General features: G+C 37.6%; 1 protein-coding gene across 1 annotated transcript in view; it reads left to right on the top strand.

Annotated features, from left to right (window-relative positions):
* The window catches only part of YES1 (YES proto-oncogene 1, Src family tyrosine kinase), a 78,018-nt gene extending 73,170 nt beyond the window's left edge, over positions 1-4,848 (top strand). Inside the window, exons 11-12 of the mRNA XM_065889649.1 lie at positions 493-624; positions 1,459-4,848. Of these exons, the coding sequence (XP_065745721.1) occupies positions 493-624; positions 1,459-1,667 (341 nt within the window). The 3' untranslated portion in view covers positions 1,668-4,848. The remainder of the gene's footprint in view (positions 1-492; positions 625-1,458) is intronic.
* Positions 4,849-16,105: the final 11,257 nt, after the last annotated feature.

Here is a 16,105-nt window from a genome sequence, read left to right as displayed (position 1 = left end):
AGGTGCACGGGCTTCTCATTGCAGTGGCTTCTCTTGTCACGGAGCACGGGCTCTAGGAGCATGGGCTTCAGTAGTTGTGGCCTGCGGGCTCTAGAGCACAGGCTCAGTAGTTGTGGCGCACGGGCTTAGTTGCTTCATGGCATGTGGGATCTTCCTGGACCAGGGCTTGAACTCGTGTCCCCTGCATTGGCAGGCGGATTCTTGACCACTGCGCCACCAGGGACGCCCCCACCTCTATTTTCTTGAATAATTTTCTATCCCCATCAGCCATTCTGTCATTGAATATCTTATCAGGAAGAAATGTGATTTTTATTAATGCAAATTTTAAATAGTATTAAAGAAAATTTTCCCATATATCTTGTACTTTTGAAGAATTTGACACTGATGACATGTACAGTAGGGATAGTGACAAAAAATTAACCTTGCTTATGTCATATTTACACAAATAGAGAAAAGCAAGTTACTGAAGCAAGCTTGTCAATACTGTTTTAGGTGCAAAATTTCCAATCAAATGGACAGCTCCTGAGGCTGCACTATATGGTCGATTTACAATAAAGTCTGATGTATGGTCATTTGGAATTCTGCAGACGGAACTGGTAACAAAGGGCAGAGTGCCATATCCAGGTAAGTTTGCATTTCATGTAACTGGAGTTTATTATGAGCAAAAGTGTAAGGGGTTAGGGGAGACGTTTATTTTTCTCTCTCTGTCTCTTTTTTTTTTTTGTCATTGGATGGGGAGCAGTCTATGAGAGCCACAGTCCTTGAGATAGGATAAGGTGTGCTCAGTTTTCTCCCTTTAGGGCATTTTCTAAAAGGGCCTTTTCGCTCTGCTGTTCTCTTAGGAAATGAGCATAAATATATCCTAGTCCTCTCCTTCCCCAGGTAATTGAGGGTATGCTTACCCTGTGATAACACAGGGTGCACTGCTGATGGGGTTGGTGGGGATTACAGAGGAATACAAGAAAGGAACTGTGTAATAACTTGAGGTAAGCCAAAGAGGTGACAGTTGATAAGGAAACTGTTTCAAGGAAGTGACTTGCTGTAAAATAACATAATTAGTATATTTGGCAAAACCAGGACTAGCACTCTTTCTTCTGAATTCCTGTTTGAAAGTTCTTGGCCACTGTTCCTCATTAGCCCAAGTTTGGTCATTATTAACTGTTAGTATCAGAAAGTATCAGTACCTCAGAGTAGCACTCTGAATTCTCATTGAAGGCATTAGTATTAAAAGCCAGATTTTAGGTGGAATGAAGAAAGATATGTTGAAACAGATTAGCATTTTCTAAGCTCTTGTTGATGTACTTTGACATTTAAAATTTATTTCTTTGTTGAAAGAATCGCTTCAGTAAATAAACTCACTCGAATATACCTCCAATTAGTTAGTGGTTAGGGGATTTGTTCTTTTTGCTAGTAGAGTTTGGCGTCACTGTTTTTTGGTGTTTGAATCTTGCGTGATAGGTATGGTAAACCGCGAGGTGCTGGAACAGGTGGAACGAGGGTACAGGATGCCGTGCCCGCAGGGCTGTCCAGAGTCCCTACATGAATTGATGAATCTTTGTTGGAAGAAGGACCCTGATGAAAGACCAACGTTTGAATATATCCAGTCCTTCTTGGAAGACTACTTCACTGCTACAGAGCCACAGTACCAGCCAGGAGAAAATTTATAATCCAAGAAGCCAATTTTATATGCACAAATCTGCCAAAATGTAAAGAACTTGTGTAGACTTCCTCACGTACAGGAATCAAAAGAAGAAAATCTTCTTCACCCTGCATGTTTTTGATGGTAAACTGGAATTACAGATGTGGTTGCACAAAACCACTTTTTTTATTCCTAAGTGTTAAACTCTAAAGTACCAATGATGAATTTTTCAGCTTATTTCAGGGTCCAAAGAAAGTATAGTTAAGATATTGATGACTGTGTGAGTGATAGCATGACAATGAAGAGCAACAAGGCTACTGTTTATGAATCACTACCTTTCTTTTATTCCCCAAACTCATAATTAAGAGAAATTTATCAATCAGTATAGACAAAACTTGGGAGATTAAAAAGTTATACCATAATAAAATCTAGAATTACAGAACTTTACGGGACCAAACAATTCCATTCCAATTTTTAAAAATTTCTTGCATTTATTATTCTTAAAAGTTTTTTCTAAATTGAACAGTTAATATGCAACCTTAATATATGCCTTTGTTTGCATGGAAGTGGGCCAGGTCTTTAGAAGCAAAAAGGAATATAAACAGCATCTAAAACTTGATTAAATGTTAGACAACAGCAGTGGAATTTGAAAGCATAATGCACTATGTTAATACTCAGTATACTCATGGAACTGGAAAGTAGAAGAAATTTTTCACTTTAATCATTTCTGAATAGCTCAGTTTAAAATAATGAAGGTAACTAGAATATGGGTTAATCTTTTATAAGGTTGCACTGATTTTTTTTAAAGGCAATATATAATTGAAATCATACTATCCAACCCAAGGGGAAATCTTTTAATCTTTAGATAGCATGAAAAAAAATAAACCCAGCATTTAAATAGTCCTTTCTGAAAAACAGACTGGTACTGTGAGATTGCTAATATGTACTTATGATGATGGGTGCCACAAATATAAAATATCACTAGATCAGGGACTTGAATGCACTTTTGCTCTTATTGAATATAGACTAACAGAGAGGAAAATGTATTTAAAGAAATATGAGAAAAGAAAATGTGAAAGTTTTACAGATAGAGAGATGGAATGTAATGTTTAATGTTGACGTTACAGAGTGACAAAATGGCTTTGCTGGCACTCAAAGCTCCTCACTTATTTTCTGAGATTTTAAGAGTTATAAGGTATGACTATAAAACTAATCTTTCTTAACATAAATACTAAATGAGTGCTATAGCCTCAAAATAGCTAAGTTAAGGCTTCCCACTAATTCCAGTGATACAGCTTTTATGCAAAACATTTTTAGAACTCCAGGTTTCAAATCCATGTTTGAATCTACATTCACTTTTTGAATATGCTTAATGATGATCATTTTTTCCCTTCTAGAATTTAGTTGATTTGAGGAGGAAAACATATTTGGAATAATAGCAGTGGTGAAAAGAGGGGGACAGATTTTGCCTATTTAAAGTACAGAAGTGAAACATACAGAATAATACTGATTTTTATGACTAACTCAAAAAGAAAATTCCAGAATACGAATTTGAATAGCAGCATCACTGGTTTAAGTGTCTAGCAAAGGGACTGAATCTGACAAAAGTCTGGTATTTACATTTTAAAATACTCTCTTTTATAGTCACACTTTAAATAAAGCAACACATCGGGTCCCAGTATTTTAGGAATATTATTACTGACCACCATCACATACCTGATTTGATCGTTAAATTTAAAATTCTGTGCTGTGGTATCTCTGTTGAGATTCAAACCATTTTAAAATGTGACAGATGAACTTCATGCAGGTTGGCAACAGTTCTGGTACTAAAAATTGTGGTGGCTTCTTATGTTTACGTAACCTGCTTAGTATTGAATCCCTCTTCCAAGAGGGTTTTCCCAAGAATTCTGCTGTCATCACTTACCTTTAACGTCTACAACCTGTGACATCAGAGTTTTAAAGGGCTTTGTGTGAACTATGATATTACAATTTTTCTAAGCATTTTAAAAAGGATAAAATTATATGTTTATGTACTAATTCTCTTCAGAAAAATAGGCCAGAAAAAGTTGATGGTATTCATTAGGTTTTAACTGAATGGAGCAGTTCTTTATAATATCGATTGTATAGTTAGGAAATAAAACACTAACTTAATGTGTATTCAGTTTAAATGGTTATGTATTTTTAAATTGCTGAGAAAAATAAACAACTTTGTACATTTGAAGATTTTTTCCAACAGCTTTTCTTCTTCAACCTCTTAATGTGTTTTCCTTACCAAAAGAGGAAGTTGGCAAAAACAGCCTTCTAGCACACTTTTTTAAATGAATAATGGTAGCCTAAAACTTAATATTTTTATAAAGTGTTATTATATTGTTTTGTGGATAATTGAAATAAAAATTTTCATTGAATGCACCGATTTATCTTTTTAGCCACTACTCATACTTTCTCATCAGTTTTTTAAGAATTGGTATTTAAAGCAAAGTATATTCTGTTTCTTCTTCCATTGGGGAAAAAAAGTGTTGTTATGACTCTTGAGAGAGTTAAATCAATTCTTTATGAAATTCAGAAAGAATATTATTGAACTCATTCTGTGTGGTTAATTTTCCATGTCAGGTGAGTGAGTGACATTATTTTTACAGGTTTTTTTTTTTAAATTATATCAGCAACTACAGTTTTAATGTATTATACAGAGAAACCTAAGTGATTTAAGTGAAGCTATTCACAGAAGAATCTGTGAAGGGTATAAAATAGAATAACTACTTTTGATCATAAAGGATTCAGTTTTCTAAAAATGAAAAATATGTGAGCCTTATTTCTATGTGTGTTTTATACTTCTATTATAGGTTTAATGAAAATAAGATACTAAATTATGAATGGCCAATCAAAAGCATTTGTTATTTTCAATAAGGTAATAATATTAATTGCCGTTTACTGTTATATTATCAAAATTATTAACTTTGTTTTTCCTTAATGATTTCAGAAAATTAACATTTAATCAACAAACACATCATTTAGTAAGCATTTATTAAATATTTTTATACAGTACAGTAATAGTTTCTCAACTTAAGAATGTTTTCCTAGTTTGCTGTTTGCCTTTTAAGTTTGCATGTAACTTTTTTGACATTTAAGTTGTACATTTGTATGTTATCAAATCTTTTTTATGCCTAAACAGTTCTTTGCATCCCAAGATTAAATATTCATCTCATCTGTTACATTTTATGCTTTTGTGTTTTACATCACTCTTTAATTCGTTTGGAAGTTATTTGGGTATAAAATGTGACTTATGAGTCTAGCATGATTGTTTCCCATACAGTTAATTTTCCCAGCACCAATTATTGGTTAATCCATGCCAACTGTATTGGTTTTGTCCAGTTAACTGGCCATTCTGACGTCACTACTTTCAATGACTAATCACTTGATAATGCATTTTAATAGTTAAGCAAGTTGCCTTTGCGATTCCTTTTTTTTCCCTTCATCTTGGTATTCTGGCAAGTTCTTGATGAAGTTTAGACTTCATTTTTCATACTCCAAAAAAGTTCAGGTGAGATTTTGGTTAGGATTACATTATGTTTTATAAGTTAACTTGTAAGAAATAACATCTTTCCAATCAGTCTTCCCATCCTATCTATTCAAATGTTTATTCATCCCTTGATTTATTCTTTTAATCAAGATTTAAATCTCCTAGTAAAGTTCTCTGAGACTTTTCTCCATGGAGTTGGAAGATGAATCATCCTTTGTTTGATTATACTGCTCTGAAGATCTACCCCAATGCTCAATGCTCTTGGAGTCCAGGTCCCCACTTGGATACAAAACAAATAAGCATATGCAGAGATGAGGAGGAGAGTGTGTGCCTGAACAGCATTTATTTCCCTAAAATCAGCTCCTCCCCTGCCTTTCTTCCATTTTCTTTCTTTCTTTACTTTTTTTTTTTAAGACATCAAGTTGAGTTTCCTTCAACAGCAGAGTCCCGATTAATTAACAAATTGTCGATACAGAAAGGAATATTTCTGATTAAAATAAGCAATGTGTGCCCGGTGTCTTCCATTTGTCCTTCCACAGCCATACTCTGCTGGAAGGCTGGCCTGTACTCACCAGTGGGTTCCCTTGCTCTGGATTCCTCTTGGGCTGAGCCAACGAGGAGCTCTAGCAGAAGACCGGAGGAAACCTGAAAGAGAGGTCAAGGTATTTATTCCCCTGGTTCACTCCCTGTGAGGTTGGGCTGGCTATGTCCTCCCACTGAAGGGACCTCCTCTCCTTTGGGGGACCTCCCATCCCCTATCTTATCTGCCTTAGGGGTGCTTCTGTTAATGTTGGTTGCTGCATTAATTCTTGTGGTTCCCTTATCCTGCCCCGCCGCCGCGCCCCCCCCCCCCCCCCCCCCGCTGTTTGTAAATATCCTTGATTTATCTTAATTCGAGTGTGCCATTTGTTTCCAGCTGGGACCCTGACTGATGCTCATCATGCCACCACTAGATGTATCAGTAGAAAATTGGAAACTCTTATGTTATATGTCAAAGTGAGAGTTAATGCAAAACAGTAACATTTTTGGAACAGTAGCAATATACAATATTCTGTTAAATGTAAAGTTACCATAAGACCTTATTAAATGGAGAGAACACACCAAATGTTGAGCATATTCAAAACTCTTAATTTCTAAATTGGAACCTTTTAAGAATTTTTCAATTAAATTTCTATTTTTCAAAAATTGGTAGCGGGCTTCCCTGGTGGCGCAGTGGCTGAGAGTCTGCCTGCCGATGCAGGGGACGTAGGTTCGTGCCCCGGTCCGGGAAGATCCCACATGCCGCGGAGCGGCTGGGCCCGTGAGCCATGGCCGCTGAGCCTGCGCGTCCAGAGCCTGTGCTCTGCAACGGGAGAGGCCACAACAGTGAGAGGCCCGCGTACCACAAAAAAAAAAAAAAATTGGTAGCCATATATGTTAAAACTCCATTGAACAGACTAGTTAGATGTAACACTCCAAGAATGAATGAATCATTCAATTCATGAGTAGAATGAAAAATGAATAGGAATGAGGGGGTGGGAGTGCTGACCTAAGAAAAAGAGGAAATGGAAGAAAAAGGAGGTACCCAGAAAATTAGTAAAACAATAAAAGCCAAGTTAAATGGTGTGAGAACCCCACAGTAGCAGGAAAGGCCGACAGACCTTCAAGAAACAAGATGTCTAAGATGCTTGATCAGCTCTCCTCTGTTACCACAAACTTTCCTTCAGCTCTGCTACACACCCTGGGTGGGTGGCATTTGGGGAAGTAAAGGGATTAGGGGAATGTCCAGAGGGTTGACAAGGTACAAAAAAGGGGAGGGGTGGATTTCACATGTAAGGGTTTAAATGTTGTGACAAAATAAAAGTCCGCCAAGCGCTTCAGAGACCCTGGGAGGGACAGACACTAGGTTTCCCACATACACAGGGGAGCAGTTCAGTACAGCTTCAGTCACATCTTAAAGGTCAAGTTAGCATGAGGAAGCTGGAGGACTTCGAGAATCTGAAGTAAAAAATTGCCCCCAGCCCAAGTGGTAATAGGGACAAGAGAAATAAAAAGAAACAACTTTGCAGTTGGCCAGAAGGAGTGACAGTGATCCTAATAGAAAAACTGAATTATTTAAAGTGGTGTGTCCCTTAAATGTTATGAGAGTCCTTTTATTCACTTACAATTGCTATTTATAATCACTGTTTTCAAGGACAGCCTCAGCCTTGGTCTCCTAAAACATTGAGAAAATATACTGTGGAATTAGCAAACTACATGTATGCTTTTATGTCTCCCGATCTCAAACTCTTTCTTTTTTTTTTTTTTTTTTTATAAAGTTGTTTGTTTTTTCCCCCCCATAAATTTATTTATTTTTGACTGTGTTGGGTCTTCGTTTCTGCACGCAGGCTTTCTTTAGCTGCATCGAGCGGGGGCTACTCTTCGTTGTGGTGCGTGGGCTTCTCATTGCAGTGGCTTCTCTTGTTGCGTAGCAAGGGCTCTAGGCACGCAGGCTTCAGTAGTTGTGACACGCGGGCTCAGTAGCTGTGGCTCTCGGGCTCTAGAGCTCAGGCTCAGTAGTTGTGGCGCACTGGCTTAGTTGCTCTGCGGCATGTGGGATCTTCCCGGACCAGGGCTCGAACCCGTGTTCCCTGCATTGGCAGGCGGATTCTTAACCACTGTGCCACCAGGGAAGCCCCCCAAACTCTTTCAAAGGATCAAAGATCTTGGGTTGTTGGTTTGTCTGTTTTTGTAATCCTTACCACTGCTAGAAAATTAGAAAGATGACATCAATCCAGAAATTTTGAGAAACTCCTGGAACCAAAAGAAACCCAGTCCAAAATAAATACAAGAGAAAATTCTTGGAGAGTTTTAAGTGCAATTTCAGAGAATTCAAACTCAAAATTAACAAATAAAAAGAGGAGGAGGGAGCCCCAGCGCAACATTTTTTTGTTTGTTTTATTGAGGTATAATTGCATAAAATAAAATTCACCATTTTAAGTGTACAATTAGGTGAGTCTTGACAAACGTATACAGTCATGAAACTGCTGCCAGAATCATGATCTAGAACTTTTTCATCTTTCCAAAAAGTTCCCTTATGCCCCTTTACAGTCAGTCCTCTCCATTCACTCCTGACCCGTGGCAACCACTGAGGGCCTTCTGCCACTCCAGTTCTACATTTCTAGGTTTTCACATAAATGGAATCACACAGTATGTAGTCACTTGTGTCTGGCATCTTTCGCTTAGCACATGCTTTTGAGATTCATCTTTTTATGGCTTAGAAATTTCCCCTTGTATGAATATACTGCAATTTGATTTTGTCCATTTACCAAGTGATGGATGTTTGGGGCTATCATGAATAAGGCTGCTATATTAAAAAAGAGTCTTTTCATAAACTTATTTCAAATTCATATATCTTCTCTGGTGGAGGGTCTGTTTTGCCCATCTTTTGATACCAAGTTGTTTGTCTTATTACTGAGTTGTAATTCTTTCAATATTCTGGATACAAGGACTTTACCGGATACATGTTTTACAAATATTTTTCTCCCATTCTGCACCTTGCATTTTCATGTCCTAATGGTGTCTGTTGAAGAGAAAACATTTTCAATCTTGATGAAGTGCAATTTATCATTTTTTTTATGATTTACACTCTTTGTATCTTAAGAAAATTTGCCTTACCCAAGTTCACAAAGATTTTCTCCATTGTATTCTACAGAAGTTTTATAATTTTAGCTCTTATGTTTATGTCTGCATTCCAAGATGACTTTTGTATATGATATAAGGTAAAGGCCAAGGGTAGTGTTTTGTTTGTTTTTCCATACAAATATCCATTTGTTCTAGCACTATTTGTTGCAAAGACTTCTACCCATTGAATTTCCTTGGCATCTTTTTCAAATCAGTTTACTGTATATGTGTGGGTCTATTTCAGGAATCTTGTTTCATTGATCTACATGTATCATTATGCCAATATCACATTGTCTTTTTTTTTTTTTTTTTTTTTTTTTTGCGGTACGCGGGCCTCTCACTGTTGTGGCCTCTCCCGTTGTGGAGCACAGGCTCCGGACGCACAGGCTCAGCAGCCATGGCTCACGGGCCCAGCCGCTCTGCGGCATGTGGGATCTTCCCGGACTGGGGCACGAACCCGTGTCCCCTGCATCGGCAGGCGGACTCTCAACCACTGCGCCACCAGGGAAGCCCCACATTGTCTTAATTAATGTGGCTTTTATAATAGTTAAGTCTTAAAATCAAGTAGTTTAACTTGTTTGGCTTTGTTCTTCTTTTCAAGATTATTTTGGCTATTCTGGTTCTTTAAATTTCCATAGGGATTTTAGAATCAAGTCCTTAATAGCTACAAAAAATCCTGCTGGGATTCTGATTAGATTGCATCAGATCAGTAGTTCAGTTTGGGAAGAACTGATATCTCAACAATATTGAATTTTCCAATCCAAGATTATGAACTTTGTGTACATTTAGGTCTTAAGTTTTCAGTGTATAGATCTTGCTTTTTTGTTGTTGTTGTCGTTGTTAAATTTGTGTCTAAGTATTCCAGACTTTTAATACAAAGAGGCATTGTTTTTTAATTTTAATTTCCCATTTTTAGTTATATTAAATGTAATTGATTTTATATTTTTAATATTTAATTAATTAATTTGGCTTCACTGGGTCTTAGTTGCGGCACACGGTATCTTTGTTGTGACACGCAGGCTCTTTTAGTTGCGGCATGCAGGCTCTTAGTTGTGGCATATAGGAGCTAGTTCACCGACCAGGGATTGAACCAGGGCCCCCTGCATTGGGAGCGTGGAGTTTTAACCGCTGGACCACCAGGGAAATCCCTAATTGATTTTAAATTGACTTTGAATCCTAAAACTTGCTAAACTCGTTAATTCTAGAAGCTTTTTTTGGTAAATTCTACAAAGTTGATTTTCTTTTTTAAAGTTTTATTGGTGTATAGTTGATTTACAATGTTGTGTTAGTTTCTGGTATACAGCAAAGTGATTCAGTTATACACATATATATATATTCTTTTTCGTTATAGGTTATTACAAGATATTGAATAGAGTTCCCTGTACTCTACAGTAGGACTTTATTGCTTATCTGTTTTATATATAGTAGTTTGTATCTGCTAATCCCAAACCCCTAATTTATCCCTCCCCCCCACCCGCACTTTCCCCTTTGGTAACCGTAAGTTTGTTCTCTATGTCTGTGAGTCAAAGTTGATTTTCTACAAAAACCATCAATCATGTCGTCCAAGAATAAAGAGGTTTACTTTATTCTTTCCAATATGCCTTTTGTTTCTTTTTCTTGCCATATTACACTAACTAGGACTTTCAGAAGTATATTGAATAGAAGTGGTGAAAGCAGATATCCTTGCCTTGTTTCTTTTTTTTTTTTTGCGGTACGTGGACCTCTCACTGCTGTGGCCTCTCCCGCCGCGGAGCACAGGCTCTGGACGCGCAGGCCCAGCGGCCATGGCTTACGGGCCTAGCCGCTCTGCGGCATGTGGGATCCTCCCAGACTGGGGCACGAACCCGTGTCCCCCGCATCGGCAGGCGGACTCCCAACCACTGTGCTTGTTTCTAATCTTATGGGGAAAGCATTAATTTTTTACTATAAAGTCAGATGGTGGCAATAGTTTTTTCCAAATGTCCTTTATCAGGTTGAAGAAGTTTCTTCTTTTGCTACTTTGATAAGAGATTTTTTAAAAAATCATGAATCATTGTTGAATTTTGTCAAATACTTCTTCAGTCTGTATGAAGATCATATAGTTTCTCTTTTTTAGTCTATTATTAAGAAGAAGAATTACATTAATGATTTTTGAATGCTAAACTAACCTTGCATTACTGGGATAAATCTCACCCAGTCGTGATGTTTTGTCTTTTTTATATAGTGCTAATGTCAGATTTGCTATTTTTTAAAGATTTTTGTGTATATGTTCATGAGTGCTATTGTTCTGCAGTTTTATTTTCTTATAATATCTTTGTTTTAGTGTCAAGATAATACTAACCTCTTTATTTAAAAGCTGGGAAATGTTTTCTCATATTTTTTTGAGGAGTTTACATAGAATTGCTATTGTTTCATAAATGTTTGGTAAACAGTGAAGCTGAGATGGCCTGGAATTTACTTTGAGGGAAAAATTTTCACTTTGAATTAAATTATTAAACTTTGTAATAGTTATAGGATTATTTATCTATTTTTTAAACATATTTATTGGAGTATAATTGCTTTACAATGGTGTGTTAGTTTCGGCTTTATAACAAAGTGAATCAGTTATACATATACATATGTTCCCATATCTCTTCCCTCTTGCGTCTCCCTCCCTCCTACCCTCTATCTATTTCTTGAATGAACTTTGGTGGTTTGTACATAATCTTCCCTTATTATTGTTTAGTGTTTGTAGGATCTGTAGTGCTGCCTCCACTTTTATTTGTAGTCTTGGTAATTTGTGTCTTCTCTCCTTTGTTTTTCCTCATTAGTCTGGCTAGTGGTTTATCTGTTTTAGTGATTTGTCTCAAAGAACTAGCTTTTGGTTGCATTGATTTGCTCTATATGCGTGTATTTATGTGTGTGTATGTGTGCATGTGTGCACGATCACCCAGGTGCATGTGTGTTCTGTTTCACTGATTTCCTATCTTCACTTATTTCATCCTTTTGGGTTTTATTTGCTCTGTCATTTTGGAGTTTACTCTTCTTTTTCTAGTTTTTTTTAAGGTGGAAGTTCAGATCATTGATTTGAGACTTTCCTTCTTTTCTAATACAAACATTTAATGTTATAAATTTCCCTTTAAATACTACTTTAACTGCATTCCACATATTTTGATATGTTCTTACCATATCAAAATATTTTCTAATTTCCCTTCTGAGTTCTTTTTTTGACTCGTGGCTTATTTATATGTTTGCTATTTAATTGTTAATTATTTGGGGATTTTCCAGATATCTCTCTCTTATTCTAGTTTATTTCTGTTTTGGCCAGAGAACATATTTTGTATAATTTCAATCCTCTCAAATGTATACCTGTATTAAAACTCTGTTTTATGGCCCAGAATATGTTCTACCTTGATATATGTTCTGTTTGTACTTGAAAATAATATGCATCCTGCTTTTGTCAGCTAGAGTGTTCTAGAAATGTCAGTTTGGTCAAATTAATTGATAGTATTGCTCAGTCTTCTATATTTTTATTGCTTTTCTGTTGGCTTTTCCTATCAATTACTGAAAGAGGAATGTTGAAATCCTCAACTATAATTGTAGATTTTTCTGTTTCTCCTTTTAATTCTATCTTTTTTGTTTCATGTGTAACTCTTATTAGGTGCATATACATTTATGATTATTGTGTCACAGGACAAATTGACTCCTTTATCATTATTAAATATTTCCCTTTATCCTTGGTAATATTCCTTTGCATAGATCCAGATTTCTTCTGATATCGTTTTCCTTCTCCATGAAGTGCTTCCTTTAATATTTCTTCTTGCACAGGTCTGATAGTACTGCATTTTAAGTTTTTATTTGACTTCCTTTTTGAAATGTTTTAGTTGTTAAGAATTCTAGGTTGACAGGGGTTTTTTTTTCCTTTTAGTACTTTATAGATGTCTCTTCACTGTCTTCTAACTTGGCATTATTCCTGACAAAAAGTCTTCTGTTGTCCTCAATTTTATTTCTTTAAATGTAGAGTGTCTTTTTTTTTTTTTCAGAATGTTTTAAAAATAGTCTTTTATTCCTGGTTTTCAGCAATTTATTTATGATGTACCTTCACATGACTTTCTTAAAAGTTATTCTACTTAGAGTTTAAGATGCTTGATTCAGTGGATTATAGTTTTCATCAAAGTTGGGAATTTGGGGCCATTATTTTTCAATTTGTTTTCTGTATTCACTTCTGGAACTCTGCGTGTCTATTGGGCCATTTACTGTTGTCTCACAGGTCAATGATGCTCTCTTCTTTTCTTTTTCTGTTTAATCCTTCTTTTTGCTTCATTATGGATACTTTCTTTTACTCTGTCTTCATATTCACTAATCTTTTCTTTTGAAGTGTCTTTTCTGCTTATAATCCCATACAGTGTATTTTTTTAATCTTAGAAATTGTAGCTTTCATTTTTTTCTTTTTTGTATCTTTCATACCTCTCCTCTGTATGCTTGTAGTTTCCATCTTGAAGGTCCTTGTCTGAATTTTAGGACTGTTGGGTCTGTTTCTATTCATTGACCTTTATCTTGTTCATGGGCTATATATTCCCGCTTTTGTATATGCCTAGTAAATTTGATTGGATGCTGGACACTATAAATTGTAATTTTTGGTTGCTAGAATTTGGAGGGGGGCATTCCTTTAAATAATGTTGAATTTTGATTCATGTGCACTTTCTACCCTGGCTCATGGGGACAGGAACTATTTTAAGCCCTGTGGAAACTCCAGGTATTATTTTGTCTAGTCTTAACTTGGAATCAGTTGAATCCTTCCAAGTTTTGCATTCAGGTTCTGTTAGATCCAAAACAATCTTTAGTCTTAGGAGACTTTTTCTGCCAGTAAGGCAATACCCCGTTGAGGATTCTACCTGATGCCCCATGTATTACTAAATCTTCTCACTCTGGCTGGCAGGAATAGGTACCATTCCCTACCTTGTGCAACCTCCAATAATTTTTTTGCCTATTCCTTTCTGGTGACTTTCCTCAAATTTGAATAGTTTCCTCTAATTCATGTGCATATCCACACTCAGCCAAAGATTAGAAGAGATCCTTCTGTTTTCTGCCTCTCAAATTACAGCCACATTGGCCTCCTCAAACACTAATATTAGTCTTCTCAAGTCAGTAAGGCTGCTAGGCTCAGTTTGGGACCCCCTTTCCAGTAGCGTCCAGCCTCCAGACAGTAAGCTGGTGCAACTGTAGGGTGATTTGTTTTTCTTCTCTCCAAGATCACAGTTCTGCTCTCCTGTGGTCCAGTGTCTGAAGTCCTTTCTTCCAAATATTTTAACTGGTTTTCTTACTGTGTAAGATGGGAGTATAAATCCTGTCCCTTTTACTTTATTTTTCCTGGAAGTAATGGGGCTATTAATTATAGGGATTTGGATGGGGGGTGTGGTCAGCATTTGGAATAGCTGGGTAGCCAGGCCTCTCCCTGTATGATAAACTGATCCAGTCAGTAAGCTGGAATATTAAACCAAAGGATATGCCCAGAACTCAACAAAGAGTCAAAAAAATTGTGGATTTTTTGTTTTTGTTTAAGTTAAAGCATGGGTGACAGATTCAGATTTGAACTTAACAAACCAACATAAGTTCCATATGAAGAGGAAGAACCAATGAAAGGAACAGTAGAGAAAACTTTCCAGAGCAATACATTGCTTCTGGCTTGAAAGAATCCATCAGTTGTAGAGTAAGATTAATACTTAAGTTCATCCTAAACATATATTAGTAATATTTTTAAACCATAAAGAGAAAATCCAAACATTTTCCAGAGAGTGGAAAAAAAAACCAAAACTCAGCTTATTCTTTAAAGACTGAGACTTAACATTACTTTAAAAAGTATTCATTTGAACTAAGAATTCTATACAATAAAATCCTTCAGATCTGAAAGAAAAAGACATCTTCAGAACACAAAGTACTCGGAATATATCACCCAGGCCAGAGACCCATTCTGAAAAAAATAAATTGAGCATATATTCCAGCCACACACACCCAACCCCAAAATCAAGAAAGCAAAAAATAGGGGTGAACAAATAGGTAACACAATTAAGTGTTAATAAATGTTGATCCATATATAAAATTATCTCTATCTAAATGGCAAAGTGGGTAGGACAGGGAAAAGAAGGGCTATTTCCTATTAACATTCGAATTTCAGACTTCCCTTGGAAAATGTGAAGATGCAGCAGTCCGGGCTCTAATTCCCACAGGGCCACAATCAGCTCTGGAGCTAACTGGCTGCGCCTTAGCTGCAGTGACTGCCTCTTGCCTCACGCCCTGCCCCCGCCCACACCTTTGCTTCTTGGTGTCCATGCAGCCTCTGTAGGCGTTTGAGTTAACCATCTCAGTCTTCAGCCAAAGGAATTCATTCAACGGGGTTTGCATCTTTGAGCAGCAGAGGTGACCTGGGTATCCCTGAAAACATCCTTGCCATACCAACAGGAACATATATTAATGGACTATCTATACAGCACTGCTTCCCAAACATTTAATTTTCAAAACAGTCCCCAGAAGTAGGAACTGAAAGGTGGCCTGCTGTACTACAAGGCAAGGGGTCAGTGACCCCCACCCCCCCAAAATGGTATAAAAACTTACATGTGTACATTGGAGGGGGCGGTGCCCATAGCCTTCACCATGCTGTCAGAGGGATCCTATAGCTCTGAACCCCAGAGTCCCTGCAACCCAGAGGACAGAGCCCTGGGTTTGCAGCTAGAACTCTAAGCCACTTAACTAGCTTTGTGGCCTTGGGCAAGTCTCTTAAATCAATCTCTCAAAATCCCCATTCCTTCACCAGTAAAATGGACATGACCTGCCTACTTTGTAGAGTTGGGCGGATAAGCGGTCATGTATTTAAAGCACTCTGCATCAGCAAGGGTGTAATAAATCGTGACCCGCCTCTTAATTTATCAGGTGGTAAACAGGCTGAGGTCACTTAAAAGACCCTTAGGATCTTCTAGCCCAAGGCTATCCTGGCTGACCTTCCGACTGAGGGCAGGCGCTGAGCTGACCGGAATCTGCTGCTAGGCGATCTCACTCTGACCGGACTCGCACTCTCGGGCACCGCTCTGGTAAGGTCACTTTGTGTGTTTCTAGTCTGGGCGGAGCAGGGTGCTGCGGGGTTGCCGACGCCGAACGAGGTGGGTGGAGAACCGGAACGAGTCCGCCTGTGGTGCAGCTCCCCCAGTACGGGCGGAAACTTGGCGCGGAAAAACGTGGGAGTCATGAGACCCTGAACTGGGCTGGCCACTCCAGTCGGGCCAAGTTTACTGAGTTCGCCAAGTTCTCGAGCGCGGCCGTGTGGCCGCGCGGCCAATCAGCGTCCACCGCGCTGG

This window comes from Phocoena phocoena, chromosome 13, assembly GCF_963924675.1.
Source record: "Phocoena phocoena chromosome 13, mPhoPho1.1, whole genome shotgun sequence".
NCBI lineage: Eukaryota > Metazoa > Chordata > Mammalia > Artiodactyla > Phocoenidae > Phocoena > Phocoena phocoena.
The sequence above is the reverse complement of the archived record's forward strand: the minus strand, read 5'-3'. Positions and strand labels throughout refer to the sequence as shown.